Here is a 22,602-nt window from a genome sequence, read left to right on the forward strand (position 1 = left end):
CTCATCAACAGGTGTTAACGGTTATGTTAATACTGAATCACTGAATCGATTCCCGTATTCAGTTTAATTGAATCATAAATTAACTTGTACACTGATTCCCCAAACTGAATCTAAATCATGCAGACAATCATGTAATTTTAGATTTTGTTTCATGATCATTCGCTAAAAACAATTTCTAATTAAGTTAAATTGAGTAAGTTTGTCTAATGCACTGAAGCTCTCTAAATGATCTAATTTAAAACATATTAATGCACGTTAACTGTTAAAGTACGCTGAATTGATTCCTAAGCTCTGTATTAGAATAAAATTTTGAAGTTAAGATTTGAATCTGTTAAAACTAATTGAAAGCGTGTTATATAGTGTAATTTGGGAGTAAATGATTGTGGGATTGTTGGGTGAAGAATCAGTGGTGTGTGCAGTGGTTGTGGGAGATTTGACCCCTGCTGATGTGATTGAATGGTGCTGAAAGGCGCTGGTGTTTTTTCCCACAGCAGAGCTTCCTCCTCCTCGTCCTACTCCTCCTCCTCCTCTTCACACCTCGCGCTCTCAGCCGCTGCGGTCTCACACTGTCAGATCACACCTCACCTGCGGTCTCACGTCTGCAGGAAGAAGCACCCTACTGCATGCTCACATTCACACACACACCCACCACTGCATGTGTGTGTGTGTGTGTGTACATGTGTGAGAATTAGTGAGAGGATCATATTCTGTGTTTGTGTGTTTGATTGTGATCAGAAGTGTTTGAGAAGCTGATTTATGATTGTGATAAAACTACCTGAAACACACACACTGTTAGTTTTGAAAAAGATGCTGAGGGGTCATGCCTGTGTATGTGTGTGTGTGTGTGTGTGTGTGTGTGTGTGAGTGTGATCCTGATACTGCAACATTAGTTGATAGGAAAAAATTGTCTGGACATTTGCTTATTCATTGTTTTTACAAAATTAAGGGTGCCGTATTTTTCAGACTAAAAGACTTAAAATCCTTTAATTTTCCCAAAAATCATCAGAGCTCATTATAATCCAGTGCTCCTTATGTATGAATTCTACCAGTCAGGTATTAAGGAGCAGTAAATCCACTACACTGAAGTACAGAGTTATACAGGAGTTTCAGTGAAGTTCTCCAGCACCGAGACTGGAGCAGCATTAGCGTTAGTCGTTTGAGTGTGTGTAAGTGTCTGTGTGAGTGTGTGTGTGTTTGAGAGTGAGTGAGTGTGAGTGAGTGTGTGTCAGTGAGTGCGTTTGTAAGTGCGTGTGTGTCTTTGTGTATTGGTGTGAAAGTCTTTGTGTGTGAGTGTAAATGTATTTGCATTTGCTTTTGTGCAAATGTGTGTGTGTTAGACTGTGTGTGTGTTAGACTGTGTGTGTATGTGTGTTAAATCACTTCCCAATGAACAGAAATAAAATTAGTCATAATAATTACAGTGGTTTAAAAACATTTTCAAAGAATTTAAGTTTAATTGAAACATGAAATTAGTTAGTGTGTAGTATGTAGTGTGGGTAGTGTGTAGTATGTAGTGTGTGAGTGGGTAGTGTGTAGTATGTAGTGTGTGTGAGTGGGTAGTGTGAGGTATATAGTGTGTGTGAGTGGGTAGTGTGTAGTATGTAGTGTGTGTGAGTGTGTAGTATGTAGTGTGTGTGAGTGTGTAGTATGTAGTGTGTGTGAGTGGGTAGTGTGTAGTATGTAGTGTGTGTGAGTGGGTAGTGTGTAGTATGTAGTGTGTGTGAGTGGGTAGTGTGTAGTATGTAGTGTGTGAGTGGGTAGTGTGTAGTATGTAGTGTGTGTGAGTGGGTAGTGTGTAGTATATAGTGTGTGTGAGTGGGTAGTGTGTAGTATGTAGTGTGTGTGAGTGTGGAGTGTGTAGTATGTAGTGTGTGTGAGTGGGTAGTATGTAGTGTGTGTGAGTGTGGAGTGTGTAGTATGTAGTGTGTGTGAGTGGGTAGTGTGTAGTATGTAGTGTGTGAGTGGGTAGTGTTTAGTATGTAGTGTGTGTGAGTGGGTAGTGTGTAGTATATAGTGTGTGTGAGTGGGTAGTGTGTAGTATGTAGTGTGTGTGAGTGTGGAGTGTGTAGTATGTAGTGTGTGTGAGTGGGTAGTGTGTAGTATGTAGTGTGTGTGAGTGGGTAGTTTGAGGTATATAGTGTGTGTGAGTGGGTAGTGTGTAGTATGTAGTGTGTGTGAGTGTGTAGTATGTAGTGTGTGTGAGTGTGTAGTATGTAGTGTGTGTGAGTGTGTAGTATGTAGTGTGTGTGAGTGGGTAGTGTGTAGTATATAGTGTGTGTGAGTGGGTAGTGTGTAATATATAGTGTGTGTGAGTGGGTAGTGTGTAGTATGTAGTGTGTGTGAGTGTGTAGTATATAGTGTGTGTGAGTGGGTAGTGTGTAGTATATAGTGTGTGTGAGTGGGTAGTGTGTAGTATATAGTGTGTGTGAGTGGGTAGTGTGTAATATATAGTGTGTGTGAGTGGGTAGTGTGTAGTATGTAGTGTGTGTGAGTGTGTAGTATATAGTGTGTGTGAGTGGGTAGTGTGTAGTATATAGTGTGTGTGAGTGGGTAGTGTGTAATATATAGTGTGTGTGAGTGGGTAGTGTGTAGTATGTAGTGTGGGTAGTGTGTAGTATGTAGTGTGTGTGAGTGGGTAGTGTGTAGTATGTAGTGTGTGTGAGTGGGTAGTGTGTAGTATGTAGTGTGGGTAGTGTGTAGTATGTAGTGTGTGTGAGTGGGTAGTGTGTAGTATGTAGTGTGTGTGAGTGGGTAGTGTGTAGTATGTAGTGTGTGTGAGTGGGTAGTGTGTAATATATAGTGTGTGTGAGTGGGTAGTGTGTAATATATAGTGTGTGTGAGTGGGTAGTGTGTAGTATGTAGTGTGTGTGAGTGGGTAGTGTGTAGTATGTAGTGTGGGTAGTGTGTAGTATGTAGTGTGTGTGAGTGGGTAGTGTGTAGTATGTAGTGTGTGTGAGTGGGTAGTGTGTAGTATGTAGTGTGGGTAGTGTGTAGTATATAGTGTGTGAGTGGGTAGTGTGCAGTATGTAGTGTGTGTGAGTGGGTAGTGTGTAGTATGTAGTGTGTGTGAGTGGGTAGTGTGAGGTATGTAGTGTGTGTGAGTGGGTAGTGTGTAGTATGTAGTGTGTGTGAGTGTGTAGTATGTAGTGTGTGTGAGTGTGTAGTATGTAGTGTGTGTGAGTGGGTAGTTTGAGGTATATAGTGTGTGTGAGTGGGTAGTGTGTAGTATGTAGTGTGTGTGAGTGTGTAGTATGTAGTGTGTGTGAGTGTGTAGTATGTAGTGTGTGTGAGTGGGTAGTGTGTAGTATATAGTGTGTGTGAGTGGGTAGTGTGTAGTATATAGTGTGTGTGAGTGGGTAGTGTGTAATATATAGTGTGTGTGAGTGGGTAGTGTGTAGTATGTAGTGTGTGTGAGTGGGTAGTGTGTAGTATGTAGTGTGGGTAGTGTGTAGTATGTAGTGTGTGTGAGTGGGTAGTGTGTAGTATGTAGTGTGTGTGAGTGGGTAGTGTGTAGTATGTAGTGTGGGTAGTGTGTAGTATGTAGTGTGTGTGAGTGGGTAGTGTGTAGTATGTAGTGTGTGTGAGTGGGTAGTGTGTAGTATGTAGTGTGTGTGAGTGGGTAGTGTGTAGTATGTAGTGTGTGTGAGTGGGTAGTGTGTAGTATGTAGTGTGGGTAGTGTGTAGTACGTAGTGTGTGTGAGTGGGTAGTGTGTAGTACATAGTGTGTGTGAGTGGGTAGTGTGTAGTATATAGTGTGTGTGAGTGGGTAGTGTGTAGTATATAGTGTGTGTGAGAGTGGGTAGTGTGTAGTATATAGTGTGTGTGAGTGGGTAGTGTGTAGTATATAGTGTGTGAGAGTGGGTAGTGTGTAGTATATAGTGTGTGTGAGTGGGTAGTGTGTAGTATGTAGTGTGTGTGAGTGGGTAGTGTGTAGTATGTACTGTGGGTAGTGTGTAGTATGTAGTGTGTGTGTGTGGGTAGTGTGTAGTATGTAGTGTAGTGTGTAGTATGTAGTGTGTGTGAGAGTGGGTAGTGTGTAGTATGTAGTGTGTGTTTGAGTGGGTAGTGTGTAGTATGTACTGTGGGTAGTGTGTAGTATGTAGTGTGTGAGTGGGTAGTGTGTAGTATGTACTGTGGGTAGTGTTTAGTATGTAGTGTGTGTGAGTGGGCAGTGTGTAGTATGTAGTGTGTGTGTGAGTGGGTAGTGTGTAGTATGTAGTGTGTGTGTGTGTGTGTAGTATGTAGTGTGTGTGAGTGGGTAGTGTGTAGTATGTACTGTGGGTAGTGTTTAGTATGTAGTGTGTGTGAGTGGGCAGTGTGTAGTATGTAGTGTGTGTGTGAGTGGGTAGTGTGTAGTATGTAGTGTGTGTGTGTGTGTGTAGTATGTAGTGTGTGTGAGTGGGTAGTGTGTAGTATGTACTGTGGGTAGTGTGTAGTATGTAGTGTGTGTGAGTGGGCAGTGTGTAGTATGTAGTGTGTGTGAGTGGGTAGTGTGTAGTATGTAGTGTGTGTGTGTAGTATGTAGTGTGTGTGAGTGGGTAGTGTGTAGTATGTAGTGTGTGTGTGTGTGTGTAGTATGTAGTGTGTGTGAGTGGGTAGTGTGTAGTATGTAGTGTGTGTGAGTGGGTAGTGTGTAGTATGTAGTGTGTGTGTGTAGTATATAGTGCGTGTGAGTGGGTAGTGTGTGTGTGTAGTATATAATGTGTGTGAGTGGGTAGTGTGTAGTATGTAGTGTGTGTGTGTGTGTGTGTAGTATATAGTGTCTGTGAGTGGATAGTGTGTGTAGTATATAGTGTGTGTGAGTGGGTAGTGTGTAGTATGTAGTGTGTGTGTGTGTGTGTAGTATATAGTGTCTGTGAGTGGATAGTGTGTGTGTGTGTAGTATATAGTGTGTGTGAGTGGGTAGTGTGTAGTATATAGTGTCTGTGAGTGGATAGTGTGTGTGTGTGTGTAGTATATAGTGCGTGTGAGTGGGTAGTGTGTGTGTGTAGTATATAATGTGTGTGAGTGGGTAGTGTGTAGTATGTAGTGTGTGTGTGTGTAATATATAGTGTGTGAGTGGGTAGTGTGTGTGTGTGTGTGTGTAGTATATAGTGTGTGTGAGTGGGTAGTGTGTGTGTGTGTAGTATATAGTGTGTGTGAGTGGGTAGTGTGTAGTATATAGTGTCTGTGAGTGGATAGTGTGTGTGTGTGTGTGTAGTATATAGTGTGTGTGAGTGGGTAGTGTGTGTGTGTGTGTAGTATATAGTGTGTGAGTGGGTAGTGTGTAGTATGTAGTGTGTGTGTGTGTAGTATATAGTGTCTGTGAGTGGAGAGTGTGTGTGTGTGTGTGTGTAATATATAGTGTGTGTGAGTGGGTAGTGTGTGTGTGTGTGTGTGTGTGTGTGTAATATATAGTGTGTGTGAGTGGGTAGTGTGTGTGTGTGTGTGTGTAATATATAGTGTGTGTAAGTGAGTAGTCCAGGACCAGATAGAAACAATCCACCTGTGCAGGGGGCGGGGCCGTGAATACAAATTTACGGGTTGATGTAGACACTGTGATTTTCCTGATCGACTCATTTTTCTGCTGCAGACAATGAGGAAGAGTTTGAGGAAGAGTTTCATGTGCAGCATCATAAACAACTCAGAGACCTACTGTGTTTCACAAACATCAAGAACAAGAAAAAGAGGATTTTAGAGGAAGGAGATCTTTTAATCTCCTAGGGTTTAATACAAATATCTATATTTCACACCAGTATTAATAATAAAGCTAAATTAACTAAATGAAACTTGCCTGATATATCACAGTATTGATATTTAGTCCCACACTTAGTCTGCAAAGGGCGACAGATTTCTAATAATGAATGAGACTTACCTTGAAACACATTTTAATGGACTGCAAACCACTGCACTCAGATAGACTGAGGTTTTTTACTGAACGTGAGATGCCAAATGTGCTTAAAGCCGCAGCACCTGGAAAAATTATGAATTTTTTAAATTTTTTAAATATAACTCAACTTTTATAATTAATTTTATATAAAATAATGCACAGTTTGAAGATTTGACTTAAATACCGCCGTTAAAATGACCCTAGTGTGTCGGCACGGCGTTAAGAACCTATCTATCTATCTATCTATCTATCTATCTAATAATGAATGAAAGTGAATCAGTAATTGCTTATAACAAACTTTAAAAACTAGAATTGATATATGACCTGGATACAACACAGTTGTGTGTGTGTGTGTGTGTGTAATAGCGTGTTTGTGTGTGTGTGTGTGTGTGTGTGTGTGTGTGTGTGTAACAGTAGTGTGTTTCCTGTTGGCTCTCTGGCTGTGTGGAGGAATCCACTGCACCCTGCGGTTGGAATGTCCTGTTTGGCTTGTTCTGTTTGTGCTTTTTGTGCGCCCTGTTTTGATTGGCTGGCATCTCTCTCTCTCTCTCTCTCTCTCTTTTCTGTGTGTGTGTGTGTGGCATTGCAGGGACTGTTTGATGTGTTCCATTGTGTAGGAGCCAAGCTGCTTCCTGCTACTGCAGTGAGAGAAAGAGAGAGAGAGTGATAGAGAGAGAGAAATAGACAGAGAGAGAGAGAGTTGTGGGACCCTCATTTGTCCTTTTTCTAAATACACTAATACTTTAATACAATGAGGTAGTGCGTAATATCCGTGGTATATACAACAGCATGTTCTTGGCACACACGCGCACACACACGCGCACACACACACTCCTGGCTTTGCTATAATCTTCCTGAAGAGTCATTAGTGCTTAAGCTCTTCTCTCAGGTGTCTCACTTACGCTTCACTGTTTCCCCTCTGTTCACACACTCCTCACGTGGGTATTCTAATATACAGCTCTATCTAGTCTTAGAGTCTCTTTGACTGGAGATCCTATTTAAACATATAGTTACACACTAGGTGAGGTGCGTAGTCCAGGTCCAGAAAGGCAAAAAGTAAAAATCCACCCTGGGCTGAGTTTTGTTGGCTGAGCCGCAGCAGAGCCGCCCAGAAAGTTGGAACAAACAAAACCCTGGGTGGATTTTTATCTTTAACTAGTTTAAACATAACTGTTCTAAACACACACCTACCTATCTCAATTGTACTTGGCTGGTGGTGTTCCTCCATAGACGAATTCTAACCATTTGTTTCTTAGCTCTAAATTATCGGGTAAAGAATATAAACACTGATGTGTTGTTCGCACAAACACAGGAATGAACTGCATGCTGTTCCTAGCGATGTTAGCTCCTATCTGACGAGACTGTGTCGCCGCCCGGCTTCAGCTCCGCCTGTGGGCGGTCCCGAGCCGGGGTGGGCGGGGCTATGAATACTAATTCACGGGGTGATGTAGACATTGTGCTTTTCCTGATCAACTCGTTTTTCTGAATATTTTCTTTTAGTAGCTGCTGCAGACAATGAGGAAGAGTTGTATTTCACAAACAACAAGAACAAGAGGATTTTGTGGAAGGAGATCCTATGTTTTTATATAAATATACATATTTGATGTCATGTATCGATAATGAAACTAAATGGACAAAGCAAAACACAAAGGGTGCAACACAGTATCCAGGGTAATGTCAGCATACCACCAAGAAGGACCAACCACATCCAACAGGATTAACTGTGGATGTAAGAGGAAGCTGTCTGAAAGGGATGTTCGGGTGCTAACTCGGATTGTATTCAAAAAACATAAAACCACGGCTGATCAAATCACAGCAGAATTCAATGTGCACCTCAACTCTCCTGTTTCCACCAGAACTGTCCGTCACCACAATAAATGATTGTGCTCTAAAACCAGGTGTTTCAGTTTCATTATCCAACACCTATATATATTTATATATATATATAAAATGTGTGTATATAATACTTGTGGAGGAATGGAATGAGGAATGAGAGGGCTCTTCTTCGCTCTGCTCCTCTGGTTGAGAGCTTTTGACAGGGAGCATTCCAGCAGGGTGGTGATGTCATGAGAATTGGCCTCGGGCAGACAGGCCTGCTTATGTTCTCCAGAGAGCCTGTGTGTGTGTGTGTGTGTGTGTCGAACCGCACCGCAGAGGGCCAGAGAGAGGGAGACAGTGAGGGAAGAGTTACCATAGATCATTTCCACTCTTAACACACACACAGGTGAGATCTGCAGACTGTGAGTGTGTGTTGTGTGTGTGTTTACCTCTTAACCCTTTCAGTCTTCAGTTATATTTCAGGAATAGAAAAATATAAAAATGAAGTTTTCTGCCTGCAATGCACACAAAAGAAGAATATAATTTTCTAATATGAAATCCTGTTAAATCCTGTATAACTAAAATATTGTATTGTTTTTTTTAATGTTCATTGTTTTGGAAGCCTGTGTTTAACATTTTCTATTTCATATTTATGTCACGAACCATGAAAGCATTATAAATAACTCATTACTTTGCATTGTTGGTTTTAGAGTGCTGCCATAATGCATTGTGCTCTTATGCCTAAGCTGAAAAAAAAACAGCTGAATCTGTAAATCTGAAGCTGTACAGGACTAGGATAGTAATGTTAGCTGAGCTAACTAAGCCTTAGCATCAGTTAGTTTGACTGGTGCTTTGAAGGTGCATTTCTCTCTGTGTAAATTTTACTCATACGTGGCTGGAGTAGCACTGCTGTGGTACATCTATAACTAAAACTGCACTGCTTATATAAATGTATTGTGCTGTGTTATGTCTACTCAGTGCATTCAGTGCTGAAAAATTGTTACCTATAAATAACTATCAAACAAATTTCTAATTTTGTTCGATTTTGTACATTTCAGTGCGGTAGTGCTTTGCGATATGATGATAAATATCGCTGAGACGATAGAAAAGTGTCTATCGTGTTACTTACTTTCTATCGTCCCTATCGTTTCTACAGTAATTTCATCAATTATTCATGCAAATACATAAAGTAGGCTACGATGAAATGTATTAGCGTGGTCACTTTGCATAAACTCGGTTTATATAAGTGATAATAAAGAAAAACTTCATAATGTGGTTTTGCGACACTGCTTTACGTTATTTGACGGACACGCGCATTACTAAACTAAATGAGCGCTGAACAATGGAGACTCATTGTTCTTTTGACAAAATTTGCTACTGCATCAACCTCATCTGTTTTCATTTGATACATATATGTCGCTGCACTAAAAGGTAGTAATTCTCATTTGTGAAAGTTGGGTTTAATGTCACTTTAAAATAAAATTGGAAAAAAAGTAAGCAATTATATTATTTTGTCATATTTTTTGAAAGAATAACTGAAAGCATACTTAAATGTGGAACATCATGATATATATCGTTATCGTGATGTAAAAAATTCCTTATTGTGATATATGATTTTTCCCATATCGCCCAGCACTACTTCAGTGCATCCCTGGTTGAATCTCAGCAGGTTGTGTGTGTTTATTGGGTTACAGCACTGCGGTTGTTTGTCTCAAGTGGAAGATTGATTCAGTACAGCCTGAGCATCAGTGGGTCCAGCTCATCGGTCCAGCGAGGCGTATTTTATTCACACAGAGAGGGAAAACTGCAGAGCAGCAGTTGATCAGGGTTTTGTAACAGCCCCAGTTCCGTTCAGCTGAACTCTGTAAACTCGAGTTCTGATAGATAAGGCCTGAGAGACAGTGGGAAGTAGTTAGTGGTTTATCTGATTTGCATGGCGTAAACTGGCTCCTACGAGCCGGCAGTGAATTCACTGGAGCTATGTCAGCGATTTCACATCACATGATCACAGGATCACATGATCTTTTAAGGGAATTTTACAAAGACAAAACTTCCTCTGTCTGTCTCCCTGTCTTTGTCTCTTACTTTGCTTTTCTCCCTCTCTTTCTATATTTCTCTCTTTCTCTGTATCTCAGTTCAGTTCAGCAGTGCTTTATTAGCATGAATGTAATAAGCAACACGATTGCCAAAACATATAACAGAAAACATAAAAAAATAAAGATTATGTAATCTTTTAAAGAAAGATTACAAACATGCAAATACAACAACAGAACTTATTATTAGTTATTTTTTTAGGATGAACAATTATTATTGTTGATAGTTTTAAAATTGGAGGTCTTAAGCGTTGCCACAGTTGGCTCTCTGTTGCTCTCTCTGGGAGGGTACAGTAGATGGGGCTCTCTCTTTCCCCTCCTCACTCCTAGGGTGATGTGGATCAACACAAGGCTGCGTCTGTGAGCTGATGTATCAGAACCGAGTCGCTGCGCTTTCCTCTGAGCCTTAGCGCTGTGATGCTACTCTGCAATGCTGCATCAGCAGCAGTTCAAAAAGAGGCGGAGTCTGACTTCACATGTATCTGAGGAGGCGTGTGCTAGTCTTCACCCTCCAGGTGTTAGAACATTACTAGTGATAGGGGGAGTCCTAATGAGGGGGTTGAGTAAGTGTGTGGAGACTTTATACATGTTTAATAATAAGGAATAAATCAGTAATAATAGTAAATTAGTTATAATCAATTGTATTGTGTGTGTGGTTTTGTCCACACTGGTTTTCTCTCTCCCTCTCTCTCTGTCTCTGTCTCTCTCTCTCTGTCTCTCTCTCTCTCTCTCTCTCTCTCTCTCTCTCTCTCTCTCTCTCTCTCTCTCTCTCTCTCTCTCTGTATCTCTGTCTGTCTCTCTCTCTCTCTCACACTCTCTCTCTGTATCTCTGTCTGTCTCTCTCTCTCTGTCTCTCTCTCTGTCTCTCGTTCCCCGCTGGAGCGCATGTGTGTGTGTTTGATGGACACTTTTACGAGGTATTCTCCTGTGAAGTTCGGAGAGTTCATGAATGTAGTCTTATGAATTGTGTGTGTGTGTGATTTACTTTAAGAGCGGGACAGAGTGTGTGAGACAGTGTGTATTTGTCTGGTTATCTCTCTATTCCCGTTTGGATAAAGAGGTTTTATTTCTTAACTTTGGCCGTTTGTCTTTTGTCTCCAGCTTTCCGTCTTTCTGTCCTCCTGCAGTTTTACTTGTTATTATGAATTATCACACTCTGCTGTTTGTATAAACACTGATCTTACTCAATACATTACTGTCAAAATGTTAAAAACACTGGGAATGGAGATACAGGTTTGGTCAGGGAAGAATTAGAAGTAGAATTTCCCAATACTCACTTAAACTGTACATTTCGATCACAAATTCATGAAGATAAATCAACAACTTCTCAGGCCTGTGTTTTATGGGTGAAATAATATCACAAAATTAGGGTTAGGGTCCTGTTGTAATAATAAAAAAAAAACATACAAATATTCTATTAATTTCAAGAATACCGTACTTTTACAAAATAAATGTAAAAAAAAAAATATTGCGTATTATTTCTATATTATTTAATGTAAATGTAAACAGTTTTTTTTACCTTCAGCAATACAAAAAAACTGTACAATAACTTTCAGACAGTCTGATTGTGTATAAAATAATATTACCATATTACAAGATAAATGTAATATAAAAATGTAACATGAACATGAAAAATTAATAATTTGTTAACCGATTTGTTTAGTGTCCCAAAAAAAACATTAATATGTATAAATAATAAACTGCTTTCAGGAGAAAAAACTGCTGTCATCAAATTATAGATATTTTAAATCAATATAATAAATATATAATACAATTATTGCCACAATAATTGCATTATACACTTATTGTAAAACGTATGGACATATTCTTAATCATTTTTGCTGACTTCATAATGGCGCAGAATTTTTATTTGGCAAGAAGAAGAACATATAAATTTGGAATTTGTTACTTTGAACTGTCTTTTTATTTATTTAAACATTTTTATTTCCACAGTCTGACTATTCTTAATAAGAAAATATTAAGAAAATATTTTTATTATAATGCTATAATCCTTATATCAGTGAAGTAAAAATGTCTTACAGTAACATTAATACTATTTCTAACAGTCATTTCTGGGACTATATATATATATATATATATATATATATATATATATATATATATATATATATATATATATATATATATATATATATATTTATTTATTTATTTATTTATATATATATATATATATATATATATATATGTTTATTTATTTATTTTTTTTTTCTTTATTTTTTTTTCTTTTCAGATTACCATTACTCAATATTAAGTCCACTTACAGATAGGGCTGCATATAATTATTTTTCCTAATTGATCTAAAAGATGGGTTAAATTTATAGAGTATACTAGTGTGGCCAACATTCAGACCAACTTTCACAACCTCTATCTGAATTAATCTTGTTCATAAAATAAAATATAATTATATTAATCTTGTCAAACTGTGTAAACCCCCAATTATCACATCAGTGTTCTACTTGTGTTATATCTGTACAGTATCATTTATTTTACTTTAATCCTGGATATATGGAGATATTTGGAGTGTATTATTATTATTAGTATCATGACTTAATCATTATAATTCTGGATCATTGACTTCTGTTACAAATCTGATATAATTATTATTTTTTTTTTACATCTTAGTTTAGGGTGTTCCAAATCATATAATTTTGTAGGCAGTAATACAATAAAATGTTTATTTAGTTGCATTTTTATTTTCATAGTTATTTATTTTCATAGTTATTTTTTGTCCTATCACCAAGAGTATCATTATCACGAAATTACCATGGAATATCATATTATTTTTGGGCCATATCGCCCACCCCTAATAAAAACGATTAATGATTAATCATATTAATCATATTGCCCAGCACTGGTGGGTACTGTATACCTGTAGGCTTTACTGTACTCACTTATACAAAAATTAAGTCATTTTACTGCAGCCAATGTGTAGCCAGTCATTAGATCAGATCATAACTCAGTAATAAACATACTGTAAATAGAGATTTTAATACATTATTTCCTGTTCAGAACTCAGAACTAAAAGAACTAAATCAGTGTCACATTATTCACATTTCTGATTAAGTGGTTTTATTGTGGGTCATCTGGTTAATGTTATGTTTTATTTATATATATATATATATATATATATATATATATATATATATATATATACTGGTCTGAGGTCAGTGATGTATTTGGGTAAATGCTGCTGTATTTTGTTATGTCTGCTGCATTAATAGCTCATTGAGTGGAAGAGGAAAGTATTTGGTTCAAACAGAAAAAGGCAGATTTATTTTGGGCTGTGGTTCATGGAGCTGAATTCAGTGCCAGGCTGGCGAGGGGCAAAGTGGTGCACAGTGATGCGAGCGGTGCTGCTAATAGTGCTCTGTTGTTGTTGGTTCGTGGGAATAGTGTTTGTGTTGGGTTTGCGTGTCAGACTCTGGACTGGCACCATGTGGCGGCATACTGATGGGCTACAAATGGGTCCCAGTCTAGCTGTGTGTATGTGTGTGTGTGTGTGAGAACTAACAGTGGAACTCCGGAACCCGAGTGCTTGTGTGTGTTTTGTCTGTGTCTGTGTACGTCTGAATGTGTGTGTGTTTGGTGAAAAGAAAACGAGTGACCCGTAGTTATATGTTTGCTGAAGGAGGAGAGTTATTTTCTTATATGTGTGTTTATGTTTGTGTGTATATTCACTGGTATTCTGGCTTTGTGAAGAGAAAAATTATAAATTAGCTCATTAATGCTGTAAAAGAAGACAAGAGTTTTACTCTAAAATCTAAAGCTCTATCCAGACGGGATTAGTTTCTGTGAAAAATATTTCACGCTTCTACTCTTTAGTGATAAAATTCCTGCATCCGGAATGCAATTGTAAAAATCGGAGGAACAGTGATTTTTTTATTTTTTTTTTTCCTAGGTCACATGACATCACGTTGAGTAGCTCCTCCATTTCCACTGGCTGTTGGGTTTTTAATGTGGATCTCCGTGGAGACCGTGGCTGTCCACAGTGTAACTACGGTGCACAGCATTGAACAAATAGCTATTTTATTAAAGGTGAGGAGACGAAAGTTTTTTTTTTGTTTTTTTAGCAAAGTGAAAAGTTGAAGCTGAGTAGCTTCAGTAGTCCAAGCTGCAATGTATCGTCACTTCAGGGATTGACCAGGAAAACCTCCAAATCTAAAATGTAGATTCACTCTGTCTTTGGCCCAAGAAAAACTCCAAACCGTGATGTAGAATCACTCCTGAGATTTAACAGGAAAACCTTTAAATCTTAATGTAGATTAACTCCAGCAATTAACCTAAAAACACTCAGGATTGGCAAGGAAAAACTGTAAGCGGCAATTATTACTGTATTTATCGCACTATAAGGCAATGACAATAGTAACTATTAGTTGGACCAGGGGTGTCGCCATGTTTTTCTTCTAAATTCAGAGCTAAAGCTAACCTAAGTTAAGTAAACAAAACTGTAAGTTAAACAAGTGCTGGACGTTAATCTTCACAGATTTTCTCTCCTGTTTATTTGGGTGAGTAAAGTGCTTCTGTTTATTTACGGTAAGCTTAGATTTATAGCTGCTGTTTCGCCGTTCCGATGTGAGATATTATCAGACTGTAGCCCGCTGCTGCACCCATCCTTAGTGTAAATCTGTAAATCTAAGCTTTTTGTAAATAAACAGAAGTGCTTTACTCAGCTAAATAAACAGTTTTTAGGGAAAAATCTGTGTAGATTAACATCCAGCGCTCGTTTAACTTGTCTGACTCGTCTAAAAAGGTTTATTAAGAATTACACTTTTGTTTACTTAGCTTAGCTTAGCTTTACAGGTCTCATTCCCCAGTGATGAGACCTACTGAACTAGAAGGGAAACATGGCGACACCCCTGTTCCTTACTAGTGTCGCTTAAAATGCGCCTCATAATCTGGTTAATAGGTAATGGTATTTTTTGGTTACAATTTAGAAAAAGGTATTGTTTCGGTGTCGGTATTGAAAATCTGTTCAACTATGAGTGTGTGTGAGAGAATATGAGTGTGTGTGTGTGTAAGGCCTGGGAATGGGGGGGTCAGCAGTGGTTGGCAGGGTTTCCGGCGCTGTAGGCCGCTGGCTGATGTTATCAGGGCTGGGAGCGAGCGCGGTCCGGAGTGCCGGGCGGATTGGCAGCAGTGGCGGCGGCGGTGGCGGGTGGGAAGAGAGCAGTGGAGATTCCCCCGTGGGAAGTGTGAGGTGCGTGCACGCCGGGGTCACACTCTCCGGCCTGGGAAACCGGGAGAGCCTGGCCGAATCCAAAAACACGGGATAAAACTGGAATGGAAAAATAGCTGAGCTCAAAAAAAGAAAAGAGAGATGCATGCGTTCCTTTCTCTCTCTCTCACTCTCTCTTTCTTTCTCTCTCTCTCTCTCTTCCGGATATAGAGGTCAGTTTTCTCACAGGAACCACACGACTGTACTTTTGGTGATTACGCACGAGGAAGACGAGGAGGACGGACAGTTAAGGGGGTTCCGAAACTCATAATTCCAGTTATGGTCTTTTCTTAGGGATGCCCCCATAACCTGCGATAATTACAGAATTCTGCTCATTTTTGATAGTGAATGCAATCAAATCCTTACAGCAATGCTCCAGAATGTAGTAGAAATCCTAAAATAATTTAAATCAAAGGCACTCTGTTAGGAAAAATGACTAAAAGCCTTTAATGCGTCATGGCAAGTAGATATAAAAACACTAAGGCCGACGTATTACAGGTTTTTAGTCATTTTCCTTATTTTCTTTGTAGTAGAAATCCTTCTTTAGGCAGTAAAGAAACAAAAAAGGCAGTAAAGAAACTTGCCCCAATATTTTTGTCCATATACAGCTCTGGGAAAATGAAGATATCACTTCAGTTTCTGAATCAGTTTCTCTGATTTTGCTATTTATAGGTTTATGTTTGAGTAAAATGAACATTGTTGTTTTATTCTATAAACTACAGACAACATTTCTCCCAAATTCCAAAAAAAAATATTCTCATTTAAAGCGTTTATTTGCAGTAATAAAAAAATGGCTGAAATAACAAACAAAAAAAGATGCAGAGCTTTCAGACCTCAAATAATGCAAAAAAAAAAGTTCAGAAAGTTTTAAGAGATTAGAAATAAATTATTATTTGGTGGAATAACCCTGGTTTTTAATCACAGTTTTTTTCATGCATCTTGGAATCATGTTCTCCTCCACCAGTCTTACACACTGCTTTTGGATAACTTTATGCTGCTTTACTTCTGGTGCAACAATTCAAGCAGTTCAGTTTGGTTTGATGGCTTGTGATCATCCATCTTCCTCTTGATTACATTCCAGAGTTTTTTAATTTGGTAAAATCAAAGAAACTCATCATTTTTAAGTGCTCTCTTGTTGTAGCCGTTCCCTCCAGTTTTATGTAAATCACTTTGAAGCTTTTTATTATAAAGCAGGATGTGCGTCCCTGTCCTGCAGCGCTGCGGGAAGCTTCAGGACGTTACCGCGGGACAGATAGCTGAAATCAAAGCCCGGAGAGCCGTCCTGTATCTGACCCCCCTGTACCCTCCCCCCCATACCTCCTCTACCTGTCCATCTCTTTTGATTAAAGCCCCGCCCCCCCACCTCTCTCCTCCCCCCGGGAGATATTCCTCCGTCTCGCTCCTGCTTTTCTTTTCTATTTTGGTGAGTAGTGTCGGGCCGTCCCGTTCCCACACTGGGCTTCCCATGGTTATCGAGGCAGAGATAGCGTCGGGACGAGGGAAGGGGGGGGTGGGTTGATGGAGAGGGGGGGGGGGGGTTTGATGGAGAGAGGGAGAGACAGCTCTGTGCTGGAGATACCAGTGATGGGGGGGGTGGAGGAGGGGATATACTGGAGGCGAGGGAGGGGGGGGGTCAGCAAGTCCACGTCCGAAATCAGTGCAGAACAGATGGAGACTGGAAGGAGAGTTAGAGAGAGAGAGAGGGATGGATGGATGTAAAGAGTTTGGCAGGGAAAAGAAAATAAAGGAAAGGTAGAAGAGAGGGAATAAATATTTATTATATTTATATTGCATAATATTTATGCACTTTATCTTGGCACGTTTTATTTTAATGGCTTTGTTTTGTTTAGCTATATTTTCCTGCTGTGTATTTTTACCATACATGTGAGGCTAGTTTGTTTTGTTTAGTTGTGTATTTAATTTGATTGCTCTTTAGCTCACTTATTTGCTGCTGTAATACCTGAATTTCCCTCTGGGATGAATAAAGCTATCTATCTATCGATCAATCAATCGATCAACAGGGCAAGGCAAGAACAAGAGTTATTGAAACAGAATGAGACAAAGGAAAGGAGAAAACAATAGAAAAAACTGAGGGAGGAAAATGAAAAAGGGGGAGGGGCTGAAAAGAGAGAAAGGGAAAGAATGAGAGGAACAGCAAGACTGACAACAGGAAAGAAGGATAAGGAGGAGAGAGTGAGAGGGGGGTAAAGGGAAGAGCGATATAAGAGAAAGGAAAAAAGGGAGAGAATGAAAAAATGTGAATGAAAAGGGAGAGAGGAAATGAGAGAGAGAGAAACATGGGGAGAAATATTGAGAGATAATATGAAAGAAAGAAATGTGGAGATAATGAGAGAAAGGGAAAGAATGAGAAAGTTGGGGTAAAGGAGAGAGAGAGAGTGGTATGGGGGGTACTGGGTGAGAGAGTGAGGAATGGGTTGAGTTCCCACACTAATAAAGAGAGAGAGCGAGTCAGTGGAGACGGAGGGGACACTCTGGGGAATTCATACTGGAGACGGGCGAGCGAGACCGGGGAACACAGAGAGAGAGACGGGACGGGGGTTAACTGTGGGTCCGGGACACAGGAACTCTCTCACACCTTTCTTTACGTTTACCTCTCCCTCCACTCTCTGCTTTTCTGTTCTTTCCCGTTTCCACGTTTCCATTTTTTTGGCCAGTAAACCCCCCACCCTCTCGCGCTCCACTTGTTGACGGGGTCGTTGCGAGAGCGCCTTCTTTCTCTTTCTCTTTGAAGTCGGCGCTTTCCTCTCACACTCATCTCATCCTGCCATCATTAGCACTTAACCCCCCCCTCACCCTTCATTTCCTCTTTATCTCCTCCACACTGCCTGTGTGTGTGTGTGTGTGTGTGTGTATAGATAAATGCTGTTCACACTGATTCACGCTCTCTTCTCAGCTCTAAATGAGGAATCTCTTACATCTGTAAAGCCGCTATCACTGATGCGAGAGCTGCACCACCTCACACCACTTACACCAATCTGATCACTTTAAAAGCAAAAATCTTTAAAATGAAAACTTTCTGAAACTAAACCTCTCTGAAACAACTTTTTGGCACAAAACATTTCTTACATTGAAACTTTTCTGATATGAAAGTTGTTTTTTTTAAAATAAAGACTTTCTAAAAATCTCTTTCTTAAACAACTTTTTATAGCGAAACATTTCTGACAAAAAATTACAAAACTTTCCTCAAAGAACAATTATCTGAAACAAATATTGTATGACAAAAGTTAAAACTTTCTGACTCTGAGAATAAACCTCCTCAATTTCTAGAATTGTTCATATAATATAATACGGCTGGAGCTTAAAATGATATGAAATTGTAAAAAGTCAAACTTTTTGAAACTAAACCTCTCTGAAATAACTTTTTGGCACAAAAGATTTACTTTAAAAGTTTCTCTGGTATTAAAGTTTTTTTTTTTTTAAATAAAGACTTTCTAAGATACAAATTCCTGAAAGAACAACTGAAATAAAAACCATGTGAAACAAATACAATATAACTTTTTGTGTCAAAAGTATTTTAAATTAAAACTTTCTGAAACTAAAACTTTCTAAAATAAAAACAAAGAAACTAAGTGTGTTTCTCCCAAAAGTTTCTGTACAGAATAAAAGTCATTAAACACTGATTCACACTCTCTTCCCAGCTCTTAAGGAGGAATCTCTTACGTCTGTAAAGCTGCTATCACTGATGCAAGAGCTGCACCACCTCACACCACTTACACCGATCTGAGGTGTTTTTATCAGCCAAAACCTAATTGACCAAACCTTTAAAATGTGTTATATATGAAAATTATCTATTTGTTCACAATTTTGTTCTCAAAAATGGCAGTACAAAATTTGTCTGAAAAACACAACTTTCAAAAACACAATTAGTACAAACTTTAAAAACTCCGAAGTGTAAAAAATGGCAAAAATGTCCAAAATAATTGGCAAATTCCAAAATAAAATAAAAAAATCTGAGACAAAAGCTTTCTAAAAGTAAAACCTTCCAAAAAAACATCAGCAGCAGGAATCAGCTCTGATCTGAGATCTGTGTGTGTGTGCAGTGTGTTCTGATAATTATATTATAGTGTTGATGTTGATAATGATGTAATATTTCTGCAGTTTTACTGTGTTCAGGTTTAGCTCACTATAATAACAGAACTGTAGGTAAAACCCGGGCAGCACAGTGGAGAAACCTGATAAACTGCTGGAGACGCTTCAGGAACGACTTTCAGGAAAACGAGTGTAATTTTTACAGTCTGTCAAAACAGGTTACAGACGTGTTCACTGGTGGTAGCGGGATGGAGCACGGGGTGGTAGCGGGACAGGGTGCAGGGCTGTAGCAGGACGGGGTGCGAGGCAGTAGCGGGATGGTAGCAGGAGGGGTGCGGGGCGGTAGTGGGACGGGGTGCGAGGCAGTAGCGGGACGGTGCGCGGGTTTCTCGGGTCTGGACTGGGTTAATTTTACAGTTGTGGGTGAATCACTGTTCCGGCTGCATTCCGAGCGTTTTTTTGCGAATGCGGCTGCTGAAAGAGAGAGTGAGTAAAGAGCAGCGCGAGAGTGAAATATGCGCCGCCGGCTTCGCGCTCTGGAATCTGCTCGCGCTCCCATGACAGGACACTGGGAAACAGGATGGGATGATTGTCACGGTTAATTGGGCGTGGCGGGACGACTACGCAATAAGACAACCTGCTCTCTCGCGCTCACACACATGCTCACTTACACACTCTCGCGCTTTCTCTCTCTCTCAAGCTCTTTTCAGCTTAATTCTTCTTTGGGAAAGAAAAGGAAATCATACTTATAATCCTTTATAGTAATGTATCATCTTATCTACATTTATGATATTTATGTGCTAATCTGTGGAAAGTATCTCCACTCATTATTCTGTAGGTAAAATAGAGTATAGATATTGGGGTTTAGTAAAATACTTCTGTAGAAGATGAAGAATCAACTCAAGCTTTTTTTTAACTCTTTAAGTAAAAGTACTGTAAAAGTACTGGATTCAAAACTACTAAAAGTATAAAAGTAACTTAATATAGGCTCCTATAGTGCACAACTTCCCCCCCCCACCCCTCTGTTTATCTGACACTCTTATTCAGAGCAACATACATATTTCTGTTATAGAGTTGGGCCAGTGTAGAGTTAGGAATCTTGCCCAAGGACTCTTATTGGTGTGGCTCAGCATTTAGTCATCCAGACTAGCTAATGGCTAATGCTAATGCTGCTCCAGCAGTGCTAGCTGGGGTTAGCAGCAGACTACAGGCTGATAATACTAACCTCTGAATGGTGAAAGAGCTAGCGCTTAGCACTTGGGTTAGCGGCTAATGCTAATACATCTTCTGTTTCTGTGTTTGAGAACTAAACTGAAACTCCTGTATAACTCTGTACTTCAGTGGATTGGCTTGCTTTGGGAATATATTTTAATAATTTAAGTAGTTTTTACACTTTACTTGAATAAAAAGCTTGAGGTGATTCTTTAACTGGTACAGAACTTCTACAGTACAGGTTACAGTTTGGACACACTTTCTCATTCAATGCGTTTTCTTTATTTTCATGACTATTTACATTGTAGATTCTCACTGAAGGCATCAAAACTATGAATGAACACGTGTGGAGTTTTATGTACTTAACAAAAAATGAGCTGAACCTCCACAGTCACCGGACCTGAACCCAATCCAGATGGTTTGGGGTGAGCTGGAGCACAGAGTGAAGAAGGTAAAGGAGCAACAAGTGCTAATAAACACCTCTGGGAACTCCTTCCTTCAAGACTGTTGGAAAACTTTTCATTTCAGGTGGCCACCTCTTGAAGATCATTGAGAGAATGATGCCAAGAGTGTGCAAAGCAGTAATCAGATAGCCATTTAAAGAAACTAGAATATACTTTTTTTTCTCTTTTTTTGTTAAGTACATAAAACTCCACATGTGTTCATTCATAGTTTTGATGCTTCAGTGAGAATCTAAAATGTTAATAGTCATGAAAATAAAGAAAATGCATTGAAAAAGAGAAGGTGTGTCCAAACTTTTGGCCTGTACTGTACTTTAAACACCAGTATCTAAACTTTTCACACCTCTGAAATTCAACCACCATCACTCTTTATAATGTTCCCAGTGTTCCCTCTGCTTTAACCTCCTACATTGTGCTGAGAGAAGCCCCCAGATTCCAGTCTTCCATCTCCATGGCATTCACAAGTATGTGCGAGTCACGGGCAGTGCCCTCCCCCCCGGTGAGCGAGTGAAAGACGTGAAAGAGAGCTGTGCACTATGGTGGCTCTGAGCCGCGGGCAGCAGGGTTATTATCCCCGGCTCTGAGCAGCGCTAAAGAGCTAGCTGCACTCTGACGCTCTGAGATGAGGCCAGCCATCAATAGCTGGAGGTGGAAAGGCTGTAGCAGCTTCAGGCCCAGAGAACCACATAAAGCCCGCGCCGGCCCCGGAGCCCACAGCCCAGAGCCCACACAAAGAGCTCCTCGCAGCCCATTGTGTCCCTGCTCCCCGTCCCCTGCACCGGCTTCCATCGTACACCACGTCCCCCTCAACCAGAGCGTCCAACACACTCCCAACAACCTCAGACCCCTCGTCCTCAACTCACTAATACAACTCTAAACTAGTCGTGTAAGAAAATAACAATACATACAGATTTATAAAAAAAAAAAATCTGTTTCTCTGATTTTGCTATTTATAGGTTTGACTAACGATTTTCAAGCGATTTTACAGTCACAGACAAATTTCCAGAGTCGGGATAAAATCAACCGTGTTTAATATTATCACAAGTCTTGAGACCCGGCTCGTGCAAATAGTGACGAGAACAATGTCAATAGGAGAAGGGCTACAGGAAGAACAAGAATGTATTTCACTTGACTGTTTGGAAACGATTTAAAAAAGAGCACAGTAATTTTTTTCCGGTTATATGGTTCTTATTTAATATGTAAAGACTTTTAAACACAGGCATCATTTTAAACTCATTACATTTAAAGTTATTTTATTTTGCACTACTTTGTCTTATTGTGCTGTAGTGTTATTTTTTAATAGAAACAAGTTTAATAAATACACATTTTGCAAGAATGATATTCTTGATTGCATTAATGCTATCTAAAGGGCAAATGTACAGCAGTGAAACTGTAATTCTTTGCTATACATGATTGTAGCAAAAAAGGGGATAATGAAGCCTATAGGACGAGTTGAACACAAAATATATTCTATTAAAAAATATCAAGAACTAACAGTGTGGCAGAAAAATAAACCGTTGAAGGGGACAAAAGTTGTGAGTCTCTGATAAATCACAGCATAGATATACACATTATTTGTAATTTAATATGTAATATATATTGTATGTAAACTCCACCAGAAGCATGATGGGAAATAATCTCAGAAAGAATTGAGTTGCAGTGTTGCAGTTAGTGACCCCCAGTCATTGTAAAATCTCAGCCTGTGATTGTTCTGTGAGTAAAAATCTGTGACGAGTCTTTAGATGTGAGAGGGTGTCAGACTTCAGTCTGTTAAAAGTCTTTTCAGAGTCTTTTTAAAGTTGTGTTGTGTATAAACAGCTTAAGTATGTTATATCCTGTGAGTCGAGCTGAAGAACAAAGTGT

General features: G+C 39.4%; 1 protein-coding gene across 3 annotated transcripts in view; it reads left to right on the forward strand.

Annotated features, from left to right (window-relative positions):
• The window catches only part of exd3 (exonuclease 3'-5' domain containing 3), an 89,170-nt gene that overhangs the window by 56,574 nt on the left and 9,994 nt on the right, over positions 1–22,602 (forward strand). The window contains exon 19 of one of the 3 annotated variants that reach the window (XM_049468355.1): positions 7,373–7,753. The exons of the other annotated variants lie outside the window; for them this stretch is intronic. Coding sequence (XP_049324312.1) covers positions 7,373–7,459 — 87 coding nt within the window. The 3' untranslated portion in view covers positions 7,460–7,753. Of the gene's footprint in view, positions 1–7,372; positions 7,754–22,602 lie in introns of those variants that run through there. 3 annotated transcript variants of the gene reach the window in all.

The sequence above is a fragment of the Astyanax mexicanus genome, chromosome 20 (assembly GCF_023375975.1).
Source record: "Astyanax mexicanus isolate ESR-SI-001 chromosome 20, AstMex3_surface, whole genome shotgun sequence".
NCBI lineage: Eukaryota > Metazoa > Chordata > Actinopteri > Characiformes > Acestrorhamphidae > Astyanax > Astyanax mexicanus.